Source organism: Callospermophilus lateralis, chromosome 4 (genome assembly GCF_048772815.1).
Source record: "Callospermophilus lateralis isolate mCalLat2 chromosome 4, mCalLat2.hap1, whole genome shotgun sequence".
NCBI classification, from domain to species: Eukaryota; Metazoa; Chordata; class Mammalia; order Rodentia; family Sciuridae; genus Callospermophilus; species Callospermophilus lateralis.
In genome coordinates, this window is record NC_135308.1 from 142,130,172 (window position 1) to 142,156,648 (window position 26,477).

The following is a 26,477-nucleotide window of genomic DNA, read 5'->3' on the forward strand; positions in this document are numbered from 1 at the left end:
ATGAGGAAGGGGGCCAGTTGCATCCCACTTTCACAATGGGAAAGTGAAACGCACAAGCGCACCCAACCTCTCCAGCCCTCCCCGCCCGCCTCGCTCCCCTCCGCCCGTCCCCTCCCTTCCCCTCCGCGCCTCCCCGCGAGCGCCAGCGCTGCACAGAGGAACTCCGGAGAAGGAGGGCGAGGAGGAAGCGTTGCCGGAGCGCGCAGGGCTTGCCGCCGCCGCCGCCGCCGCCGCAGCACAGGCTGCCGGAGCGAGCCCGCCGCGCGCCGTCCTCCCCGCTCTCCTTTCCGGGCGAGCCACGGGGATGGGGCGGCCGCGGGAGCCCGAGCGCGCGCAGGAGCCGCCACCGCCGCCGCCGCCGCCCGCGTCTCCGTCGCCGCGCTCCTGAGCCGCGGTCGCCGCCGCGCGCCCTGCCCGGGGGCGGCCCCCCCAGCCCCATGGAGGTCTCCCGGAGGAAGGCGCCGCCGCGCCCCCTGCGCCCTGCAGCGCAGCTGCCCCTGCTCGCCTATCTGCTGGTGCTGGCGGCGCCCGCCCGGGGCGCGGAGGAGTCCGTGTGGCGGTCGGAGCAAGCCATCGGAGCCATCGCGGTGAGCCGGAAGGACGGCGTGTTCGTGGCGAGCGGCAGCTGCCTGGACCAGCTGGACTACAGCCTGGAGCGCAGGCTCTCGCGCCTGTACCGGGACCAAGCGGGCAACTGCACGGAGCCCGTCTCGTTGGCGCCCCCCGAGCGGCCCCGGCCCGGGAGCAGCTTCAGCAAGCTGCTGCTGCCCTACCGCGAGGGGGAGTCCGACCCCGGAGGGCTGCTGCTCACCGGCTGGACCTTCGACAGGGGCGCCTGCGAGGTGAGGCCCCTGGGCAACCTGAGCCGCAGCTCTCTGCGCAACGGCACCGAGGTGGTGTCTTGTCACCCGCAGGGCTCGACGGCCGGCGTGGTGTACCGCGCGAACAGTAGCAACCGCTGGTACCTGGCGGTGGCCGCCACCTATGTGCTGCCCGAGCCGGAGACAGCCAACCGCTGCAACCCCGCAGCATCCGATCGCGCCACAGCCATTGCGCTCAAGAACACCGAGGGGCGCAGCCTGGCCACCGAGGAAATGGGCACCCTCAAGCTGCGCGAGGGGGCGGGCAGCCTGCACTTCGTGGATGCCTTTCTCTGGAACGGTAGCGTCTACTTCCCCTACTACCCCTACAACTACACGAGCGGCGCCGCCACCGGCTGGCCCAGCATGGCGCGCATCGCGCAGAGCTCCGAGGTGCTGTTCCAGGGCCAGGCGGCCCTGGACTGCGGCCACGGGCACCCCGACGGCCGCCGGCTGCTCCTCTCCTCTAGTCTGGTGGAGGCCCTGGACGTCTGGGCGGGCGTGTTCAGCGCGGCCACAGGAGAGGGCCAGGAGAGGCGCTCCCCCGCCACCACAGCGCTCTGCCTCTTCAGGATGAGTGAGATCCAGGCGCGCGCCAAGAGCTGCAGCTGGGACTTCGAGTTGATCCTTCCCAACTGCGTAAGTCCTGCTCCCGGGGCCAGGCTAGGAGCACTGCAGCCGGGGAGCCACCGCGGAGGCACCGCGGGAAAGCGGGGGAGGGAGAGATCCGGGTGACATTTATCAGGTCTTAGGAGCACACCCCCAGAGACCTCAGGCTACTCTAAGGCACAGCCTGAAGTCCCCAGAAGGAGAGTGTATAAAGGGGGTGGGCAGGGTTGGAGTTGGGCTCCAAACTCTACTAACTGCATCCCACTGCTATCCTTCTCTCTCAATTGTGGACGCTTGTTTGAGCCACGCAGCCCCCTTTCCCTAATCGCTTCCCCAGACTCATCTCTGCTGTGCAGTCGCAGCAGCATGTGGGTTTGACTCTCTTGGTCAACACAGTTACCAAACAGTGCCCTCAGCAGAGAAGCCATTGAACCTAAAGGGCTCGCTGCCACACCCCAGCCTTTGTGCCCCCACTCAGCCCCCTTCCGCAACCCAGACGATGAGGTCTGAAGAGTTGGGAGCCTGCTCAACCCGGGTAAATAAATGCGAGCCTGAGAAAGCCGCGCACAGCACCCCCCGGCACGACCCTGCGCAAGGGGGCGGGGCTGTGGCTGGATTGAGGGTTGCTGTGGTCTCCAGCTCCGGGAGACACAGGGGAGGCAGGAGGCGGCTTTGTGGGTAAAAAAGCCTCACCCTGGAGGGTAGAGCAAGGGAAAGTGTTGGGGTGCTACAGGCAGTCCCTGGGCTCCAGATTGCTGGACTACATTGCGGGGCTCATTGGCACCACCCCTGGGCTGTGCCTGAAGCAGGCAAACGAGGCAGGCTTCCCCAGGGCTCCCAGGGCGGCCGCGGCTTGAATCTTGAGATTGGCAGTTCTTTGACTGGATAATAAAGCGGCAGTTCAAGAGGGTCCAGTGGATGGGGATTATGGAGCCATTGTGCACTTCTCCGGAGGCCGTTTCCCTTCCAAGGCTGCTGGCACATCGACTCCACATATGGCTCCTGAGAGGGGAGCCTGCTGAGAGCCTCCTTTATAACTGGACAGAAATCAAAGAGCAGAAATTAACGGCTACAGGTGTTGCCATTGTATGGGTATAAAATGAGTCAGAGAGAAGTCTCCACTTGGAAAATGTGTGTGCGGGTGCAATTGTTGTTACCAACAGGGCACAGGGGAGCAGTGGCCCTAAGGTGTGTTAATATGTGTCTAGAAGGACACCCCCACCCACCTGGTTCTTTGCAAAAGCACATCTTAACAAATATTAGCCCCAGCGTCCAGGAAGGAAGACTCCTTAGATCGCTCACTTGTTTCTTCCTCTCTGCCTGTCAGCTGGGACAGGCACATAACATCTTCATCATAGGTATAGTTTTTTAAAACATATAAATAGCACACATTGCTCTCAAAATGACTTAGTCTTGCTATACATGTTATCATTTAATATTTAATAGCTCTCTTTATACACCTTTATACTCGAATGGTTCAAGTTTGGCAAAATCCTTGCCTTCATTTCTCTGTCAAAAGTCTTGAAAGTACCCTGCCCCTCCGCCCAATATTACTTTGTGTCAAGCTTTAGGTATACTTGGTCTCTGGGGTTAATGACAAGAAGACTCAGAGGCCCACAGCAGGTAATAATGGTGGAAGTCCAAGCTTTGCCATCTGACAGCTGTGTTGACATGTGGAACCAAAACATTTCTCTTGACTGCATCTTCCTATTGGGTCCTGGAGGACTCCGTTTCCTTCCAAACCCAGCAGCATCCCGAATGCACTCAGAATCCACATTTTGGCTGCATCCTGTGTTTCTACTTGTGCTGGGATGGGAATGGGGAGGGGCAGGGAAAATCGCAGAGCTGCTTATCCATCTTCAGGGGAGCTCCTGAGAGAGAGTTGCCCCTTGGAAATCAAGCAAGGGATAAACATATGCTGCCAAAAATCTGGAATGGGAAAAATAAATAATGAAAACAGGTCCCTTCACTGCATTTCTCACTGCTGTTATTTATCGAGAACTCCCAGTGAGCTCAGAGCTGTGTATTCTGAAAGATGGGGTCTCTACCCCCTGAGCTTGTCATCCAAGTTAAATAATATACTCTGGTTGGAACAATAGCATGTCATGGCTGCACAGGTGGGAGCTTGGAGTTTTGCTTTTTTTTTTTTCTTTTTTCATTTAAGTAAATTCCTTGCTGCTAGTATGCATTTAAAAAGCCTTAATGGAATTGAATTTTAAGAGGAGTTTGAATGAAAATAAAGGTGGTAGTTTTGATGAAAGGGCTGATAGTCTTCTAACCTATTAACTAGGCAGATAAGATACTTAATTCAACAAATATTTGTTTGATACCTGCTAGCGGAAGCAATGCTCTGGGCTGGGTGCCTCCAGTTTTGCCCCTGAAGGGACAATAGTAGGTTACAACCCTGTTTAATGGGGTCATGGGATCCATGTACCCTCAGATGTCACTCAGAAGAATGATGTCATTTGGTTACATTTGTTCTGCATTTTATTTTCAGGACTTGAATGTGTTTTTGAGAGACATGCTGAATTATAGGTGACAAAAAAAAAAACAAAACAAAAAAACACAGGAGTCAGACCTGAAACACTCTAGAGGGAGCCTCCATAGATTCCAACAGTGATTCCTTTAGAGCAAACACAGTCATTTTGCCAGTAATCCACAGGCAGCAAGGCACAGCAGCTGGGTTTGCTTGCCTCTGCCTCTCCTCCTAGCTGCACCTATATTTTCCATCTTCATTCAAACACGGATAGGGACAGAACTGAATGGGTTGTTTTCCTATCTCTTGATTGGTTCTCTTCTTTTTTGGGTGGGGGAGTATGGGGCACTTTACTGCTGAGAAATATCTCATACTCTTTTTATTTTTTTATTTTGAGACACAGTCTGGCTGAGTTGCCTAGGGCCTCACTAAATTGCTGAGGCTGGCCTCCAATTTACAGTGCTCCTGCCTCGGCCTCCCGAGTTGCCGAAGTTGCTGGGACTACAGGAGTGCGCCGCCAAGCCTGACTTGGTTCTCTTCTTATTTCCTATCCTCCTGTTGGTTGCGTGTCTCCCCTTTAACCTTTACTGCTAAGGATTAATTTCCAAGGTGCTTGTGCAACAAGTTAGCGGCTTGCACACATGGACGTTTCTTATTCTATCTTGCCACCAACTTTGAATGCACTTTTACAACTACAGCAGGTTCACCGCAGTCCCCAAATGTGCCGAGTCAGGTGATTCCTACAGACCCTGTAGAGACAAATACTCCTGATGACTACACCAGTGCGACCCTCAGAGAAGTGTTTGTATTCAAGTTTGTGAAGATAGATTGTTCCAAGCTATTCTGACTGCTGCTGCTCTCTGTTGGCCCTAGGGATGCTTGTGGTTTAAACATGGTGGCTACCCCTCTGTAGACACTGAGGGTGATCTGGTTTCTTGTAGTTTGGTCCTCAGGACCAACTCCTCTAGTTCATTCCAACCCTTGCTGGTGGGAGTGTTCCCCCTTCTTCCACACACATCATTCTGAAGGCTGATGTCATTTGAGTGTCATGTATACAACCACAGAGCACTCACATGCAGCCCCAGACACATCCAGCTGCCGTGGGTAGAAGTGGTATCTCGGTTCCACCCAGCCTCGTGACCTGTGGGCCTCAAAATCCACAAACTTCCCACGATGTTGACTCCTCTTCTGCTTCTGTTATAATTCTGTTGAGCCATTTGCCGTCTGTAGACTAGATGGGGAGTTTTTACCTTCACACACACACACACACACACACACACACATCTGATACGCAAGGATAGATTCAAAAAGGACAACTGCGACCACAGCACCCACTTAGAAAGAGGGAAAAAGCAATCATAGCTACAACGCACTGAATGGTTATTATGGCCAGGTTTTGTGCAGAGCAATTTACATGCCTTATTTTCTGTAGATTTTCAGTCTCCGTATGAGGCAAGGAGTGTAGCTATTATGATGATTATGGATGAGAAAATTGAGACCCAGAGAGCTTGGTTAGGTTCTGTAGCTGGTAAACAGCAGAGGATTTGGAACCTGGGGGGTCTAGTTCTAGGACCTGAGCTTTTAACCACTGCCAGGGCCGTCTGTTCTCACAGACTCTGAGTTCGAGTGTTGGTCTACCCTGCAGGGAGCAGATGAGGCCCCTGTAATGGCTATGATAAGACCAGCTGTTTGTGGATGTACACATAGACCACTGCCAAGGTCACCGTTTGCAGCTGTGACCGCCTGAAGTTCTGGCTCTGGGAGGGTTTGTACTTTCCCATCCATCACCTTCTAGTCAGTGTTGGTGTTCTTTGCACTCAGTATAAATGACCTCAGAGGGTCTTCTCTATTGAATCCCCATACATAGTGTCTGGCATAGTCAGGGCTTAAGAAATATCTGTTGAATGTATAAATGAAGGATCTTAGAGAAATAGAGGTTTTCTATAGTTAGCAGCAATACCTTCCTGAGCCTGGCCACCTTTCATTTCTTTAACCCTCAACCATTGTCTTTTTTCTTAATTTCTGATGCTCCAGAGTCCTTTTCTTCCCTCGTCCTAGGGAATATGGATCCTCTAGGATTCTGGCTCTTATATCCCTGCTCATTGGAACAGCTAGGCTGCTGGTGTTGCTAATCTGGAAGTCAGCTCTGACCACAGAAACCCAGGGTAACTGGGTTTTCAGTGGTTAATAATGGGCACAATTATGCCTCTCAAATACGAGAGGAAAGGGCTTTTTGCTATAAGGTAGAGGTTCTTAAAGTGTGGTCCCTGGACCAGCATCATGGATATCGTCTAGGAATTTGCTGGCGATGTCAATTCTTGTGCCCTACATCAGACTTACTTAACTAGAGACTCTGGGGGTAGGGAGCTTTAACAACTTTTAAACAAACAGTTTGAACAAGATTCTCTCAATGTTTTAACAAGATTTGAATTCATGCTCAGATTGGAGAACCACTGTGGTAAGAGAAAACCATTTTCCTTGTATTCCAAATGAGAATGGGATCCCCCTGGGATGGGGAACTTGTCCTATTGTTTTTTTTTTCCCATTGCATTTTACTTAGGGCCATAAAAGGAACCCTACTCATTTCATGACCCCTGTATTCCTTATTCCCTCCCAGTTACTCAATGGCAACAGATAGAAAGCTTCCAAAGCCTCACTATTCGTGAGTTTATAATCTGAGTCTCAAAAATCTATAAGTCAGAGTTTAATCATCTTTTTCATTCTTGCATAACAACAGTTTACTTGCATTTTATTCCAGCATGGGTAGGAATTTCTAGAATCTTCTTCTCTGCTGTGCACCCAAACCAATTCCACACTCTAAACATTTCCTCTGGGGTCTTTTCTTCATAGCATCAACCCTGATATCAGTTGCTAGCCTACCCAGGTACAGTAGGTTGTGAAGTTCTACTTGAATAAGCTCAAACAAGAAGATAAAGGATTTCATGGACAGAAATGTGGAATTACATGGTAATCTAGGAAAAGGAGCAGTCCTGTGTAATGGTCACATGCACAGTCTCTAGAGCCAGGTCAGCTGGGACCAGCGCTTACCAACTGTGTAGCCCTGGGAAAATTATTTAACCTTTCTATGCCTCAGTTTGACCTGTAAGTAGGATCCTGTTTGCTTCTTGGGTTATTGTCTGGATGTATAAATTAATACATGAAAAATTAGCCACACTTGGCCCATAGTAAATGCTATCATAGGCACTGACTATCACAATTAGTAATAGTAATGAATGGGGCTCCTTGATATGGGAGCTGGAGGGTGCTTCTGAACTCAAGGCAGCTCCAGGGAACCCAGCATGAGGAAATGATTGATGCCCATTCCAAGGCTTCACCTTAACATGACTTAGCACGAGCACTTCTCTCTGTCCTGCTCCAGTGGCTCCCCTGCTTCCTTAAGAGTCTGCCTCCACCTGCATGTGGTTCAGCCTGCCTTTGTCCCCAGTCTTTCTCCTTTTGCTTTGGCTACTACTGGCAACGGCTTTCTGTATGACTTAGTGCAAATTATTAGGAAAGAGAGAGAATTGGATTCAACTTAGCTTTTCACACCAGATGATGAACCCTTGTTAAGAGTAGGTATTTGCTGCTCTTGGGACAGGTACCAACCTCTAATCTAATCAGAAGAATGGGGACAAACACATGAGGGTCCCCAGCAGGCACTGTGATGGAAGAGCCAGACCATGACCAACATTTTGACCATAATACTGTGGCATCATCTCTGCCTGCCTTAAAGTTTCTTGGTGACCACTTCTTTCTCAAATGTGTTGGCTTATAGATGAGGAAGATGAGAAATCATAGAGTCACCTTGGGGACAATTTGTATATATCATAGCCTGTTCATTGGAACAGGAGCACAGTAGTAATAGGTTGGTTGGTTAGTTGGTTGGTTTTTTTGTTTTGTTTTGGGTACCGGGGATTAAACTCAGGGGCACTAAACCACTGAGCCCCATTTCCAGCCCTTTTTTATATTTTATTTAGAGACAGGGTCTCTCTGAGTTGCTTAGCACTTCACTTTTGCTGAGACTGGCTTTGAACTCGCCATCCTCCTGCCTCAGCCTCCTGAGCCATGGGGACAGTTGGTTGGTTGGTTTTTTATTAAAGGCGCTTGTAGCTTTTCTTAGTGATATTGTTCTATTTTGATGAAGTGTTAATTTTTATATGGTCACAAAAATAAATAAAACTGTGACCTACATCACAGATCCTATAGTTGGTGTTCATATTGGTTTGACTGTCTATGTGGTAGTTACATAGAGCATTTTTCTCAGAGAAGTTATTGGGGGAATTTGACCCTATTTCTTTCTCAAGGATCTGGCCAATGCAGGAGTCAGCAAGCTTTCCTATGAAGAGTTTAATCGTCAATATTTTAGTCTTTAAGAACCTTATATGACCTTTGTCACAATTTCTGAGTTCCCTTGTTGTGTTGTGAATACAGTCATAGAGGATCCATCAATGAACCTGCAGGGCTGTGTTCCAATAAAACTTTATGGACACCGAAACCTGAATTCCTTATAAGTTTCACTCGTTATGAATTATTCTTTTTTCTTTTCCCTCAAACATTTAAAAATCTAAACACTATTCTTAGCACATGGGCCATTCAGAAATCAGGCAGCAGGCCAGATTTGGCCCACAGGTGGTGATTTGCTGACTCCTGCTATCATGGAAAGAGCGAGAAGAAAACAAACCTTCACACACGGTCGGATACAGTGGGAGACATTTAACAGAAAGATGCCCTGGAAACTTCCAGAAGGGGTGTCACCCTCTCCCTGGCAGGACCTGGGAGGCTCCAGAGAAGTGACGCTTGAGCTGCGTCTTGAAGCTAAGTGGAGAAGGCAGAGAAGGGAGTCTGGAGAGCGGGCCCAGCGTGCGCACAAACGGGATGTTGAATAAGCTTATGAGCCACAGGCTGCTGCCCCTGGCTGAGGAGCATCCACAAGTGAGCATGCAGGTCCAGATGGCGACAGGCTTAATGAGACGGGCCAAGGTGGTTAGATTTGATCCCGATGGTCAGTCACCTTCTGACTTTCCAAACCTTGCCTTGAAAATAAATACCTGGCGTATGCCTGTCATCCCAGCTACTCTGGAGGCTAAAGTGGGAGAATCACAAGTTCAAAGCCAGCCTTGGGCAACTGAATGAGACCTCATCTCAAAATAAAATAAAAAGGCTGGGGATGTAGCTTAGTGCTAATGTGCTCCTAGGTTTAATACCCAGCACCTCAGAGGATGGTAACAAAAGCTCCATTGGTAAAAAAAAGAATAGCAAATCATCAATAACCTGTTGTCCTGGGTGAGTCTGTTACAAGTGCTGGGGGCTCTTAGTGAAGCAGGTCATTGAAAGGTTCCCAGACCCTACAGCTTGGCCCACAGGCTCATGCCTGTCCTTGAAGCGTCTCAAAGGAACTTCTGCTGAGCAGGATGTGAAAATCCTAGCTGTAGCCACTGGAGGATAACAGCAGGGTCATTAGTGTACACAATCGGAGAGTGTTCTAGAAAGAAAACTCAAAAGTGGATGAGGTGAGACTAGAGGCAAAGCAGCTGATTTGAAGGACAGTCATTGGGTGAAACAAATAATCTCTCAAGTTTCTATTCTGTGGCCAGCAGAGTGTGGAAATATTTACATCAGCAGGAAATAGGGCAAACAATATGCATGTAGCAGATAAATAGATATTCATATAAAGAGAGCTGAAATTTATAATATACTAGATATATATTTACATACTATATACTTACATACTTTCCCAATTCTAACTCATTTAATTCTCATCATCACTTTCCAAGTGGGGAAACATTGTTACTAATGTTTTACAAAGAAGGAAACTTGAGGCGTGTCACTAAGCAGGTGATGAAAGAGCTATTTGAGTGGGGTGTTGGGAACAGTGCTCTCTAAGGACGTCAAGTGGACTCCAGGAAGATGAGAATGGACAGTGGCAGGCTTCCCCTTGGAGAGCTGGAGTGACCAAGGACAGGTTCCAGGGACAACTTGGTCAGTCTGAAGAGCAAAAGGTCCACGTGGTTGTGAACAGGGAGAAAGTGAATGGAGAGAACTAGGGGACGGCCCAGGAGAAGGAAATGGTAGCAGGGTCCTGCAGGCCCCTTAGGCTGTGGGAAGAAGATTAGATTTTATTCTCAAAGCATAGGAGAGCCTTTGAAGGGAAGCGAAATGATTGGATTTGAGTTCCTAAGTAATGGCTGCCCTGTGGGGAATGGATGAGAGACGGGCTGCACAGGAAGCAGGGGAGCCCGCAGAAGGCTCTTTGCCGTAGTCCAGGCAAGAAATAATGTCACTTTGGTCAAGAGTGGTGACAGAGTCCTAATATACAGGGACACAGATGGGTTCTGTTTATTTGCCATAATCCAATGGGGGGATATCGAACACCTGACCCAGGATGGCCGCGTGGGTGGAGAGGAGGGAAGAAGTGAAATCGCTTTTTAAGGCAGTGTTGAGAAGTGTTGGTGACACATGAGAAGGGGAGTTTAATTGTTGATTGGTACCTTTGGGACGTCCAGGAAGAACTTCTAATTTAGAAGTTGGCCATGGACATGGGCATGGGGGGCCGGGGGGATCTGCTCCCTAAAGCCTAGAGTGTATCAGGCTCTGTTGGGGGCGCACACAGCTCCATTTGAGTTATATGTACCTTGAGTGCTATCTTAGTGTGGTTTCTGTTGCTATGGGGGGAAAAAGAAAAACCTGAAACCAAGTAATTTATAAAGAATGCATGCTAATTTGGCTGTTGGTTCTCGAGGCGAGTAGTCCAGGAGCATGGTACGGCATCTGCTTGGCACCTGGCAAGGGCTTTCCTGCTGTACCCACAGCAGGGCAGAGTGCATGACACAGGGAGACGGAGCAAGCATGCAGTAAGGCCGTGGTGGGGGCCCTACCCTCACAAACTCGTCCAAACCTAATTACCTCCCGAAGTTCCTGCCATCAGATGCCATTAACGTTACATTTCCAACACATGGGTTTTGGGGTCCCATTCAGACCACAGCAAGGGGAGTGGCTAGGTCAGCTCATCTTCCAGGCATCCATAGCCTAACACACATGCTGAGGAGCAAATGATCACAGAACTGGGAAGAAAGTGCTCATCATCTACTGCAAAAGGCAGTGATTACAGAACTGTGAGGTGAGCGCTCCCAGGAGGCTCCAGCCCTGGAGCTGTGTTTATAGGAAGAGTAGAAGCCAGGAAGGAGATTTCCTGGTGGCTCCCCTACCAGTGAGGCGGGATTCCTGTCCTCCTCCTCCTCCCCCAGCCGGGTTGAAGAAGCACATTGTCTCACACACCAGCTGTTCCTGATCATTGCTCCTTGGCGTCCTCCTTAGGCTCCTTTCTCCATTGGTGACCCCTTTTAAAAATTGGACTCCAAGTGCTGACCCTTGCTTCTCTGAGGCAAGAGGAGGGGGTCACCCAGAGCAGCTGGTAGCAGTGGGTGTCATCTAGCGTCAGAGTCTTGGGCTTCGGGTGCTTCTCTTCCTAGCTCTGGAGGTTTTGTCCTCTGAGGAGGCCCATAGAGCCTTTTTCAGAATGTTTTCAATGCATAAAAATTTTTTTTAAATGATCGCAACATAAACCAATTATATTCATATGCAGATACATAATTCTTTTTGAAAATTTGAGATATAGTTAATGTGTCTTAACACATGCACCAGCAAGATCTAGCTGCAGTAACTATCCTAATTTCAAAGTAGAGATGAACTTGAAAGATATTTTGAGATATCTACAGCAACTAGAAAGCGATATGAAAATATCTGATTTCTTTTGGTGACAAAGTCACAGGTTTAGTTAATACTTCTGTGGCCTGAATCCAGAATTAAAGGAGATGCTACATTTCAGTTAGAGCTTGCTAAAATAAAAATTTCCTTGAAAATATTTTTTATGTTGTCCATGGATCTTTATTTAACTTTTTTTTTTTTTTTTTAAATATCCGGTGCTGAGAATCGAACCCAATGCCTCATACATGCTAGGCAAGCACCATACCACTGAGCCACAACCCAGGCCCCCAATTGTTTTCTTCTCATCCTGAATTCTGCCCCTAAACTGTGTAAATGATGGCACCCTTGCTTGAACCATTCCTCCCAACTATCAAGTGTTCAGAAACCATGACGTGCAATGCAAAGTGTCTTGTTTTGTTTCAGAACCCACTTGGCTTATTCTGACAAGAGAGGATTTATTCCCATGGTATTTTATAGATCAAGCACTTGGCCAACAGCAAGCGCTCCATGAATAATGGATGGATGGACAGATGGACAGACAGACAGAGAAAACTCTGAGAGACTGCATGACTATCTGATGAAGCGGGAGCTTGAACCCACATATTGTGTATTCTAAATCTCTTGCTTTTTTTCCTACTCTTCCATGCTATCATGAGCAATTTTTATTTTAAGGAGTTAAAACAATGCTAGGCCATGTTCATACAATTACTATTCTAATCATGGGAAAGAACAGTCCTATTATTCTTTGCTTTGGTCAGAGCACATGTCAAGTGCTTTGTTTACTCCTTAGGCCCATATTTTTAAGTCTACTGTGTCTGTAGGCTGTCTATGGACAGAGAAGGAGACAGATGCTGAAACTCTTACCAGCTGTTGATGAACTATAGATGAACTATAGAAAATACAGAGAAGGTGCTAGGGTTTGGCTCAGTGGTAGAGTGCTTGCCTAGCATGTGTGAGGCACTGGGTTCGATTCTCAGCACCACATATCAATAAATGTAATAAAGGCCCAATGACAACTAAAGAATACTTTTTTAAAAAAACACAACTTCTTAAAAAAAAAAAAAAGAAAGAAAATATAGAGAAGGCCAGGATACATGGTAACAGGTGTGGGGCAGCTCTCTTTTGCTCCCCAAGGCAGATCCAAGGCCCAGTGTTTACAAGGGACAAATTTTGGCTTAATTAAAGAACTCTATAATGATTAGGCTTACTTAGCAACATCCCCTATTGCCTGATGAGATATTGACTGAAAGTATTCAAACATTGATCCATGTATTTTTTTATTCATTCAGTAAACATTTATTGACAACCTACTGCATGCCAGAGGCTGGTGTATGCCACATTCAGAGTATAGAGTAAGATACTCTCGTAGACCTTACAGTTCATTGGAAAAATGGATACTAAATTAAAAATTTAAAACTGTAAATATAATAAGTATTTTGAAGGAAATAAGTGGAGTGCAATGGCTCAGAATAAGCAATTGGCGTAGGGACGGGGAGAGCAATGCTCGACATCCACGAGTAGGGGAAGATTAACTTGAAATCTGAAAGGTTGGTGGGAAAACAGCCTGTGAGGGAGTGAAGGGGAGGCGGGATGGGAGGAGGAGGTTTAAAGGCCCTGAAGCAGAAACTCGGTAATATGTTGAAGACACATGCTTCTGAAAGAAAGCCACCATGGGACCCGAAACAGATGAAGGAGGAGAAGAGTGGCAAAGAATGAGTTTGAAGAAGTGGTGGGGGAGCAGCTGGGTAGGGCCTGGGGAGGAATATACGTTTAATTCAAAGAGTGCTGGGAAGACAGGGAAGGAGTCCCGGCAAGGGAGCCACACGAGTGATTTTCTGTTTTAACAGATCACCCTGCTACTGGATGGCGAATAGATGGGGGCTGTGAGGGAGAGGCCAGGAGGCTCTGCTGTAGATCCTCAGGAGGGTGATGGAGGCGTGGGCTGGCCAGAGCCCCTGAGATTGCTGGGAAATTTGGCCAAGGTTTTTCACATACTGGACAGGGGGAGTGATGGAAGAGAGGAGCAGCGCTGGTGGGGAGATGAGTCTGGACAACTATTTTTTCAGCAACACAGAAGCCATGTCATGGATCCCAGTGGTTCTCACCAGGGCACCATGACATGGCTATTAGGAAAGGTCGGGGAGGGGCTTTGGGTAGCCAAAATGCTGGGGGCCCTATTGGCATTTTGTGGCCAGGGTCCTGCTTCACAATACCTTTATTTTATTTGTTTATTTTTACGTGGTGCTGAGGATCAAACCTAGCGCCTGGCACTACCGCTGAGCCATAACCCCAGCCTCTCAAGTTGTCTTTTAATTGAAATTAACTGTAGGGAGGGGAGGGAGATTTAGATGTGGGGTATGAAGCAAGGAGGAGGAAGGATACGAATCCTGGATGGTTACTTCAAGGGTGCGTGGGACTGGCAGGCAGGAGGTCACTGGAGCCCTGGGGGGAGGAGGGGGTGCAGGAGCAGGTGGGAGGGTGAGAAACGCAACCTGCAGCACTCTGCTGCCTGGTAGGGCTGCCCAGGGTGTCCCTGAACTGCTGTCCTTGCCTCGTCCCTCCTGCAAACTTTGAACGTTTTCTTTTGATCATTTGAGTCCCCCATGTAAATTCATCCCACAGAGGAGCAGAGAGATGCCATAAACTTAGTCAGAACCCGATCAATGTTGTGTACTCCAGAAGAATAGAGAAAGCAACAGGAGTCTTAATGGCTAATCAAGTCACTAACTCGGGTGAATAATTGTTCCTTCGGTTTCCCTGGATTGAGGAAGGTCATTTGCTAATTATTCTCACACACAGGATTTCATTTGGGCCTCGCAATAATGTGGACAGGCAGGGCATGTGATACTACCAATCCGTTTTACAGATGTGGTCACTGAGGTTCATTTGGGGACTTCACTGGCCCATATTGAGCAGCCTATAAGAGCCAGAGCAGGGGCCAGAACTTGGGTGCAGGGCTTTGTCAGGGTTTTCCTTACTGCAGATGGACCCCTGTGTGAGTCAGGAATAGCAAACAATGGAGAAACGCTTAAAAAAAACATGTGCGTCCCATGGGAACAGAGCAGAATTAGCTGCCCAAGAGAAGCATTTTATCAATGTGTAAGAAATTAATAAGAACCCAGTTGGTATTTGCCCTTGTCCTTATAAGGAAAAACCAACATACACCAGTCCTTTTAACACCTCGGGAGGTAAAATGCCTGCCTCTCGCGGGGCTCCTGACACAGAGGCCCTGCGTTTTGCACATTTTCTTTGGGCATTGCCACAAGAGCAGCAGTGTGGCTGTGAACACCTGACCTGCACCTCCCGAGTCTGTCCATCTGTCACACGATGGAGCAGGGCTGCAGCGTTGCTCAATGTTTGAGTAAACATTGAGTATGCAACTGGTGCCCTCTAGAGTTGTGCAGTGCACAACAGGAGAGTGTTATTGTCAATGGAAAATAGTGCAAAGGAGCTGCAGGAAGGTCAAGCTGTCCTCATGACACAATCACTGCTCCCTGTGTACACACACGTGCACACGCACATGCGTACACATGTACACGTGCACACACACAACACACAGGCACTCACACATATGTACACACATACGTGCATACTTACACACATGAACACGCATGCACACAAGTACACATGTACAGATGTATGCATACATACACATGCACACTTACACGCTCACGTGTACACACAAGTATACACATGCATACGTATGCATACTTTCACATATGCACACACAATATATACACATGCATACACATATGCACAGATGTGTGTACACACACATGTGGGCATGCACACAAGGCACACATGTGTGTACACAGGTACATGCATGCACACATGTGAGTACACACAGGTGTGTGTGCATACACGTGCACCAGCACACTCCTTGGTGTGTAGTCTTGGTGACCCAGAACTCCCACTCCTTCAGCCCAAACATCACTAGAGACAAGATAGTTCTTTTCCTCTGGCTGAGAAAAGTTTTCCCTCAGAGCGGACTAAGTGTAGGCGTGCCTTTATGGTTAGACATGGCAGGAAGGCGAGGCAGAATGACAACTCTGAGGGAACCAAGAAAGCCCAAAGGGGAGACAAGGTTTAGAGCTAAATCAAGATTGGATTTTGTCATGAAAGGCAGAACTGGCAAAAGCATCATTACACGGCATTAACCTTGTTACACACAGACGAACAAGCAGAGGCTGGGATTCAGAAATAAATTACACATAATAAACTAGACAGAATAGGCTGAGAGCAACATTAGCCATTATGCCCTAAGGGGAGAGAGGGGCAAGATAGAAAATAGGCTAGAAAAAAAAAAAGAGTAAGAATAATTTCTGGACACAGGGGGCCGGCTGCACTATTTCCCCCCTTTTTCTGTGTGGCTCCCTAGGTATTAACTTCATTTTTGTGAGAAGGCTTCTCTGGAGCCTGTCTCTCTTTTGTTTTCATTTGCTGAAATGAGCATAAGAAAGCCATTCAGAGGGCTCCTTTCTCCATTCACGGAGACCTGTCCATTTCTGTGTGTTTCCAGCACAAAAGAATCCATTTCCATTCAGCCAGAGCTGTCCCTTGGGTTTTCATGAGGCCCAAGCCTCCTCTTTCCTATTTCCTCCCAGGCTCTCTTATAATTGGCTACAAAATCCCCACGGTGGCGATGGTCCTCCAGGCTGGCCTAGTGTCTGGTCCAACAAGTCATGATTCTCATTTCTTAGACAGTGACTCTTGCTTTTGGTTCCAGGTAACAGAAAACACAGTCATCAGTGGTTTAAACATGTACCTGTTGTTAACTTACAAAAAGTTTAAAGGTTGGAGGTCTGTGGCACAGTGGTGTCCTCAAGAACCTAGGGTCTCTTGTCTTTCCCCTTCACCAGGCTTAGCCTGTTAATTTCATCTGCCATCTTGAATTTCATGGAAGCAAAATGGCTGCCACCAGTCTGCACGTGATTGCCTGGAGCTACTGTATTCCAGGGGAGGAAGTGAGATAAGATGGCACTTAGGCTCTCCTCAACAGCCTTCTCCTATGGAGAAAGTAACTTATTCCCAAAAGTCCCTCCTGTGGACATCTTACACCTCACAGCCCAGAACTAGGACACCAGAACTGGCCACACTTAGCTCTGAGGGGTAGGAAAGCAAGTATCTGACAATAGAAAATGGAGTTGCCATTTGGCTTGATTTCTGACATGCTTAGGTTTATTACTGTCTAAACAAAATTAGGGTTCTTTCGGCAATGAAGGTGGGAATAACGGCCACGGTGTTTGTGTTTTTTAAATAAGGAAATGATAGCAAGTATGGATTGTGTGTTGCCATGTGCCAGACACCCTTCTGAACTTTACTCCTTTGGTGCGCAAAACAAATGGATGCTATTATCATCACTCCTATTGTACAAAGGAGGAAACCGAGTGACAGAGAGGTTAACTAATGAGCATGAATTACTTATCTAGAAAGGAACAGAGCCAGGATTCAAACCCAGGCCATCTGGCACACTACATATACTGCCCCTACTGGGTAAGATGATAAAACACAATACAAGGAGTGGCACCAAGAAAGTATTGATACATGTTAGTTGGTCTTATTGAGAGTATTATGACTTCTATCATTTATTTCCTCTTTTTCATAAGTACCCTACCAATCAGGCCCATTAGCCTTATCAGACAGTTGAGAAAAACAACTCCCAACAGGGTTAGGTCATTGCCTATCACCCATAAATATGAACCACACTCAAATGCAAACGATTCCCAGGAGGTTTTCTATATCATTAGCCTCTCAAGTTTGGGAACATGGATTTAATGATTGTACTCCATAACCTATGCTATTGATCTAGGACTTAATTTGAAAAAATACAATTGCTGAGAACCAGTCAGAAGTCAGGGAAGGACAATAGAACAGGGGTGATGGCAATTTGGAGCCATTTTTTTTCCTTGTCCCCCATCAGTTTTTGAGATGCCTCTGTCATTTGAAGCCAGCCTTTCACAAACAGGATGCCCATGCCACCTTAGCAAAGGCCACCCATGACATCATTATTCTTGCTAACTAGAGTAGGTATGTTATGAAGCATCTACTGTATACCAGAGTACAAACACTTGAGTGCAGTGTCCCAGTTGGTCCTTATGAACAATCCAGAAGCCACAGGCTCTACTCTGTGTGTTATGAGATGACAGGGAATGGAGTGCCCCAGTCAAAGACAGTGGAACATTCTGGAAACCCAGACATTCTAGAAGCCCAATTCACTGAGTTAGCCTCTGTGCGATACTCAAATATTTAATAAAAATAATAGCAGTGGTCAGCGGATCTTACATTTGAACAATTCTGGTTTTCTTTTAAAGCAAGATGTGTGATGTGGTTTTATTTTTTTAATGTAAAGGTCATCTGATTTTTCTTCTTCTGCTCATAGTCACGAGGCTTCCTTATCTAAACAGTGACCTATTGTTCCAATCCTTAGACCCACAGAGATTTTTTTTTTTTTCCCTTCACTTTAATTTTAACAGGACAGTTCCTCATCTTTCCTGCAGCTTGAAAAAGTGCTATCTGTTAACAGGGAGAGAAAAAAATCTCTAATGGGCTTTTCCAAAAATCTTCTTAAACTGAATTCGCTATAGAATATTTTATGCAAATAAGCCACTTTCTCTAAGGTTATGACATCTTTTCCTTGAAAAGTGATCAGGGCATTGGAGAGATCCCGGCTAGCTTATCTATTCCTCACAGCGCAACTTCAACAAAGAAATAACGACAGCACTTAAAAGACTTCAGAAATCAATTTAGTCCATGAATCCATTTAGTTTAGATGGTAATGAAACTTGGTAGGTTTAAAAATAATGAATATTTAATAAGACATAAATTGAAAGACATAAACACTGTCGGCAATAATATAATGAAGTTAATAAGACTTAGTCTACCCCTGCCCACCTACCTCCCTGCTCCCCAAACAGGGCCATTTCAGGAGTTGCTGGTCTGCTGAGCTCAAGTTTGCAGGCTCTTCATTGGCTGAAACAGAAATGTGCCTTTGAAAACCTTCGTGCAGTTGGGAACCCAGCTCTGGCAGATAAAGTGTGCTATCACACTGTGTTCAGTAGCTACAGACGGCACTGGCTGTTTCTAGCTCCCTATCTTCCAGAGATTTGTGTAACAAACTCAGTTTCCTGTCGTTGAAGGCAGGAAGCAGCATGAGGCACTTCATTCCTTTTAAACAAAAAGGAAAAAGACATTTTGGTCGAGCACTCTCTCTGCTCTGGGTTTAAAGAGGGGCTTTATTTAATGATCAGGAGCAAGCATGTGATTACATGCGCTCAAAGCCTCAGACAATTTAAATGCTTTCGGGTTAGGAGTTAGGCTTTTTCGTTTCCTCTTTAAAAGCATCAGCTCCGGGTCCAGCCCTATTACTGGGGTTCCTCTTAAGCCCTGTGGTTGTGTCTCGCCCATCGTCCATGGTGGCATCTTGGCCTCTTTGCCCTCTGAATTGGTTACCTTGGCTTTGGGCTTCACAGAGCACTTTTCTTGTCCATCCAAAATCCCTCCTCTCTGCCATCCCACCCAATAGGATCCTCTGAGTCGCATCTTGGGAAATGTTTGTGTTTAACGTCACGGAAGCCAATGCCTAGCTAAAATGAATTGCGGCTGGCTACTGCAAACAGCCAAGTGTAGGATGGTCTCCCTCCCGATTCAGCAGTGGGCTCTCTTTTGGCAATAAAGTAGAACTCGGCTTCATACATCAGCTGGGCGAGTGTTAAATGGATGGCTAGCTCGCTGCTGGCGATCAATACATGTTAATACATAGTAAACAAATCGCCGTCTGTGGGTTGGGCAAGCATGGTGATTTCACCTATAAAGGGGATGACAGCTGCTCTTGGGGATCTTGTTGGGGAAAATGTATTTGGAGTCCAGAGTGGGGATCTTCCTAAGAGGTCATGCATGAAATTTTGTTTGTATAATGAGAAGTATTACTATTAAAAGCAATTTTTTTTTCTCTCTCTCTCTCTCTTTGTGCGTTTGTATATGTGTTCAGAAAAAAGGGGATAAACCTGAAAGAGTTCAGCCAATTGCATCATCCACCTTGATCCATTCCGACCTGACCTCTGTTTATGGCACCGTGGTGATGAACAGGACTATTTTATTCTTGGGGACTGGAGATGGCCAGTTACTGAAGGTTGGTTTTCTGTACCTCCTTGAAATGTCTGATTTTAATAGCGATCCATTTTTGCGGGGTGGTGGTTGTTTGCATTTTGTATTTCTTATGTATGCTCCTGAGTTAGAACTTGAGACCATATCAACCAGTTGTTTGGTCAACCCCTGGAGAACCCTAGAAATGGCCTGGGGGAAATTCTGGAAATGTGCATGTCGTGACCCCTTCCTTCCTGCCCCCCAGCATGTCATGAAGCACCAGCCACCTTGAACTACAAGAACCAGCCAGTTTCTCTTCCTTACTCCTGTGCTGCTGGGTGAGGTGACTGGGTTCTGCCGGTCCCCATCCCTGAGTCACCTTCCTGAGACATTTAACCTTTCAGTCCCGTCTCCTTTACATTGGAAATGAACAAAGCACCTGATTTCTCACAACTTCAAAGAGAAGAGAGATTACAGGGCTTGAAAGAAGAAAAAACAGGTGTTCCTTCCTTCCAGCCCACTCGCCACCCACAGAGGGGGTTTGTTTTCTGCCCTTTGCACCAGGCTCTGCAGAGAGGTTAGAGAGCTGAAATCCTTTGAGACTTCCCTTGACTTTCATGTGGAAGGACTATGTTTTTTTGGCTTTTTTTTTTTTCCCACTGATACACCCCGGTCAAGTCGAGATTTTGAGGAGAGGATCAAATCAGAGATACTGGAGGACTTCTCTGAAATTATCCAGTGATCACTTATCAATGTTATCAGCAAGCCCTCATTGAGCACCTCCCACGGCCTCCAACAGCATTCATGGTTGGAAATTATGCTGTTTTGGTCACTCTAGAGTGATGATATTTCCTTGGCCTCTCTGCAGTCTATCAACTGACTCTCAGCTCAGATTCTTAATTGAATACTGACAGATCTGTTTTCCCAGCACATCTCCCACTGTTAACTAGCTGTGTGACTTTATGTGAATCACTTAACCCTGCTGGGCCTCCATTTCCCTCATCTGTAAAATAAGATTATACTAGACACCTAGAAAAACCCATTCTTTTTCTTTTCTTTTTTTTTTTTTTTTTTTTTTTGGTAGTCTCCGACTCTGTCTTCTGCACATGTATCCCCTGCTCTAGCCAAACTTGTTTATTTGCTGTTCTCCAAATGTGATTCATGTAGTCCTGTTGCCACACTTTTGATCACACTACCCGCAGCCTGGAATGCTTTCTTTCTGTTCCTCTATTTCTGTATTTCTGTTTTGGTGGGGTTCAAACCCCATCTCCTTCCCTTTGATGATGTCTAAGCTTGGAGTGAGTTTTCTCTCCTCTCCTGAAAGACCCATGATAGGCACCACTCTTCTTCTGGCTCATTACGTATATCTTGCTTTGATACCCAACCTTTCCTCTCGTGTTTATCTTGCCTTCCCAACTTGCATTTAAGCTTCCTGAGAAAGGGCCATGGATTCCCACAGCCTGAGACAGTGCCGAGTGCCTGGTAGGCATTTGATTTAATCTGTTTCCTTTGGAGGAGACCCAGTAACATATGGGAGGGAGTTTGTTTGTATACACATTCTTTTAAAATATACATTGATCATCTTTGCCGTTGGGTTGGCTTTGTTCCCTGGGGAAAGGTGAATACCAATCAGTCATCCTGCGCTTGTCCCTGATGTCTGGAGCCACACTCACCTGGTCAGGCAGATCGGGCCCATTAGCCTGGCAGAAGAAGTTTCCATCAATCCTTCCTGGGCCTCCTCACCAATTATGTCTTCAGATTTGGGATATTTTTGACGCGTGTTTTGACAAGAACACAGTTTCCCCCAAGCTGAGCCAGCCAAACTGTTACATGGTGAAGTGGAGGTGAAGGAACACTGGGCTATAAATAGTTCCCCCGTGGGATGGCCTGGTTTCTCCTGTCCTGTCTGTTCACCCCTCTGGCCATGTGCAGCTGGCCACTCTGTAGTCGTGTCGTGCCACCAGAGGGTGGGACTGAACTGCAGCATTCAGCTGGCGAAGGAAGTCTCAGTGGCCTTGGGATCTGCCTGGCCACATTTGTAGCCTTGTTTCCAGGGTTCACATAACAAGGGCAGGTTGGCTCTTGTTTGTTTTGGGACTGACATTTACACAGCACTTCCCATAGGTCAAGTCACTCCACATCTGTTGACAATTCGGTCTGCTCTACAACCCTATGAGGTAGGTCAGATATTCCCATTTTGCAGATGAAGGAGTCAAGGCCCAGAGACATTGAGCGATTGGCCCAGGTCACATGAGGCAGAGTGGAGATTTGAAGCTGTGTGGACTACAGAGACTGCACTGATATCCCCTATGCCACACAGACTTTGCAATCTCTGCCCAAAGCCCTGGCCATATCTCTCTGAAGGGTCTGGGGGCAATTAGGAAGCATGTGGACATGGATCCTGATGCTCCTGGGGTGGGTCAGGGTTCCTAGAGGCACAGGGAGACTAGACTTCCAGCCAGACTAGAAGGCAGACCATGTGACGGAGGGACCTCCTCACTGGAGGGGTTCCTTCTTGGGAATTAACACATCCCCCCAAGAGAGTTTCTCTCAGGACGGTTCCCTTCTCTTCTGCCCCTCAGGAGGAGGTTGCCAGTGATAAATTTGAGCTGGCTTGGCCCTTCAGGATCCCCAGGACAGCCCGGTAATTCCCAAGACTCCCTCCTGTATCCTATGTCCAGATTCTTGGATGCAACCCCTGAAATTACCCAGAGACCCAAAGGCCTGGGATTGTGCAGATGATTCGAAAGCCACAGATAATCCCCAAATCCCTTCATTCAGAAGCTGTGCGCTTCTCCCTTGCCAGACTTGTCACCAGAACTGTTAGAAAAGACGAGCCTTGATAGACACAAGCTTGGCTTCCAAGCCAGAGCGTGGAGGTACTAATGAGCGGTAGAAAACAAAACGCAGCCCAGCGCAGACAGTGGGAGGAGGAGAAGAAAGAGGGCTTGGATCACCCACAGCCTGACTCATCAGTTTCAGAGTGATCAAGAGTCAATGGCATTCTGACTTACACCAGGCACTGTGGTATATGCCTGGCTGGAGGAGAGGCAGGAAGCAGCAGCACCAGCCACCACCAATAAAAACCCAAATCTTCAATCTCTGCAAACCTCATGGAGTTTTAATATAAAAAATTCGGTGCCATTTTAAACCTCACGTTATTTAAATAATTTTTCCTCCTACGAAAGTACTGTATGCTCACGTAGAAAGTTGCAGAGTAGCAGGGGATGAGAGGAAGGCAAAGAAAAAATTATCCTTAATTGCGTCATGTAGAGGCAACCGCTGTCAGCATTTTGGATTCTTTTTTTACATAGTTGAGGTCAGACTCTATCCAATTTTGCATCCTTCTTTTCTTCAGTTAATGAGGGAAGAAGCTTATATTAAAATGCTACTGCAAACCCTTTGTAAACAGTATTTTTAAATAGCTGTATCATGTTCTATTATGTGGAAACATCATTTTGAACTTCAGCTGAGATGCTGGAGCACTTTTGAAGTGTCTTTAAAGACGCGCTTTTTCCAAGGGAGATGGCACCACCTGCAAAGGTAAGATGTTAGTGATGATCCATGGAAAAGCTAAAGACTTCATGGTATGCTAATGCCTTCACTGCTCTCCTGCCTTGTTTCCTAAATCCCTTTAAAAGGTTTTAGAGAAATTGAAGGAATTTAGAACTTAAGGGCCCTGCCCCCTATATCAGCAGGTGAACCTCAGGGTCACCAGGCCAGTTAGGTCCATCGCTACCCCCACTACCAGCTCCCTTGTCACTTCCCCATTTTACTTCCTGTCTGAAGATGGTTGCATGCAATAATTCTTTCAGTTGTCAGCTTCTCTGGTGAAATCAGCTGAAACGTATGGCCAGTCTGGACTCAGCCTTTGGGAATACACAGTGTTTGGGAATTCAGGGTACTCCATTCTAGAAACACATAGCTGTCTTTCTCCAGGTTGGGGTTACTGCCTGTTGTGTGGTTTGGATTCCTTTGGGCTGGATTCTGTTGCATAGAGAATATTGTCCTTATCTCAAGGGCAGAATGGAATACATTGAGCTTTTCCAGGTGGTAAAATAAGTAATAAGGGAATATGCATGAAATCGGAAATTTGTAACTTTATTCATGCCCATTAACCTTTCTTGTAAGCATAAAAGATAAGCAGGCGGCCAGTGAGGAATAATAAAACCTAATGTTTTTGAGCTTTTACTCTGTGCTAGGCATTACAACCAGCCACTACATGGGTCAACTTGGTTCTCCTTACCAGTCAGTACTGTGACCAGCCCCAGTTTTTAAATGGAAAAACTGAGACTTAGGGAGGTTGGTAGTTTGCCCAAGGTGAATTGAACTGATACAGTCTGCCCACAGTTCAAGCTTGTCTTCCCCCAACTCAACAGCTTTAACAGTTAAAATGTAATCTGTAGAGCTTGGTGGAGTTTCTGGAACTGCTTTTAAACATTTCTTTTTTTTTTTTTTTCTAATTCTGGGGTATCTGGACTAATCCCAAGATGCAGGTGTTTGAGGTTTCCTGAGAAGCCGGGCCATGGCTCTGTGGTCTTAGTTTTATTTGGGGACAGCCTTCTGGCAGTTGAGTACTAACCCTCAGGGCTGCAGGTGGCTCCTGGGAGGCTCTGCTCTCCCATTAGGACCTCCGCTTTCCCCAGTGGGCTTGTTTGGAGGACAGCTAGGACTTCTGTGTTCAAGTTGATATTTGATTGGCCCCAGAGAAAAGAGACTGTTGTGTCCCCAGGGTCCTTGCTATTGAAACAGGGTCTAGGCTGCAGGAAGCTGGGTCCTGCCATGTTACCACATCTAGCAGAGGCGTTTGTACAGTCAGGGCTGGCTACCTGTGTGGTCCTCAAAACTCAACTTCCACAAGTGGATTTCATTTTTCCAAACCATGGAGTAAAATTTAACCAGTTCCTACATCCACAAGACTGGAGTCCTAATTAGAAGAAGATATAGTCCATGCTTGTATGATCATATCAAAGTGGACTCTACTGTCACGGATGACTGAAAAGAACCAATAGAAAAAAAAAAAATTAACCAGTTCCAAGAAAGTTCTTCCCAAAGTCAAACTTTGAAATACCTGAAGAATCTACCTTGATGCTAGTTTATTAAAGTTTTCAAATAATAGAAAATACAAAAATAGAATATTTTATAAGGGAAAGCTCTGTTTATACTCCCACAAGATGTAAACATAAGGAAAACAAGACCTTGGGGCACCAGGACAGGACCTGGAATTGGAAGTGGGGGTGGCCAAGAGGGGAGATGATGGCTGGCCGTTTAGAATGCCCTAGGAAGCTTATTTCAACTTCACCCCCACTCCATTTGGAGCAGGGGTGCTCCAAAGTGCAACAAGAGTTTCTCCCATGTAGCCCACAAACCTATTCCTTGGGGTTCAAGCTGAGTGCTTCTCTTACTTTACTACTTAGGTTGAAATAAGTAGATGGAGACAAAAGAGAATTTTGCTTTAATCTTTATATTTTATCGTTATTATTCCTAAACAACTAAGACACATTGAACATTATTAGATAATCATCTTGCTTTTTCCAGTGTGTGCACATGTGTGAGTGTACATGTGCGTGAGCGTGCATGGGCGTGCTTGCTCCTTCCCAGCATTTCTTAGAAATTTATTGTATGGTAAAATAAATAAATAATTAAATGAGAGAATGGGTTTGTTTGCCCTTCGACTGATTAGCTTCACAAAATGAGGCACAGGAGAAGAAATTTGGCCTAAAATGTTTTAGCTTTCCAAACACCCAAGGCATTCTCATCTCATGGAAATCCTAAAGGAAGAAAGAAGCAGTCTTTTGTTTAATTTTTCTCCCTGCTTGTCTTCCTCACCTTCCCATGAGTGGTGCTGAGCTGTCCTGCCACTGCCTGGTGTGGAAGTTTCCACTTAATTTCAGCAGCATCCTTGGGAGATTTTTGTATGCAACAAAAATCCCAGGGCTAGTTAATAGCCTACCATGAGGCTTCAGGAAGATGTCAACAGAAACAATATGTTGACATGAACTGAAATTCTCCATTGGGGAAAATTTGTTTTCTACACAGGCTTTGGCTGAAAGAATGTGAAAAGCCTTATAAAATCTTGAATGCTAATAGAGTAGCTTCTCATTGAATAAATATTTATTGGGCATCTTTTCCATGCCAGGCACTGTCCTGGGTATGGAGGGTACAAAGGTGAGTAGAATAGACAGGGCCCCCCACTCTCCTGGGTGGGGGGAGAAAAAGATGGAAAACAAGTCAATTAATTATCTAGTGATAAGTCATTTCAGATAGAGATCAATGCTCAGAAGGTACAGCCTGATGGCAAGTGAGTGACAACAGGGCACTGTTGTAGAGAGGCGATCAGGGAAAGCTTCTCAGAGGAGGTGATGTTTGAAGGACGAAGGAGGATGTAAGAATATATATGGAGGAGGCTCAGAGTGACTTCAGATTAGATCTATATTAAGGTCGTGTGCTGCAAGCAATAAATAAAAATCCACATCGTGCCTGGGGAGTCTGTGTGGATTGGATGAGCTTTCTCTTATGCAAAATCCAACCCATTTTAGGTTCCTGTGACTCACGGTTCCTGCCTGTACCACTTTACTGATCATTCTTTTTCCGAGGCCGTGGCTAAACCAGGCTAACGGAGGAATGTCTCCCTTGTTCAACAGTCTTGGCTTCCTTCTCTCTGTGGATGTGCTCGTGAATCTTACAGTTAGAAAGTCCAAGTGTTCCATTGGTGCCCTGGGCTGGGCTGGGCTGGGCTGGGTGGG

At 46.6% G+C, this 26,477-nt stretch overlaps 1 protein-coding gene across 2 annotated transcripts in view; it reads left to right on the forward strand.

Annotated features, from left to right (window-relative positions):
- The first annotated feature begins 437 nt into the window (after window positions 1–437).
- Plxnc1 (plexin C1) overlaps window positions 438–26,477 on the forward strand; it is a 142,780-nt gene continuing 116,740 nt past the window's right edge. For both annotated transcript variants that reach the window (XM_076853210.1, XM_076853209.1), the window contains exons 1-2: window positions 438–1,499; window positions 19,637–19,777. In XM_076853210.1, coding sequence (XP_076709325.1) covers window positions 438–1,499; window positions 19,637–19,777 — 1,203 coding nt within the window. The remainder of the gene's footprint in view (window positions 1,500–19,636; window positions 19,778–26,477) is intronic.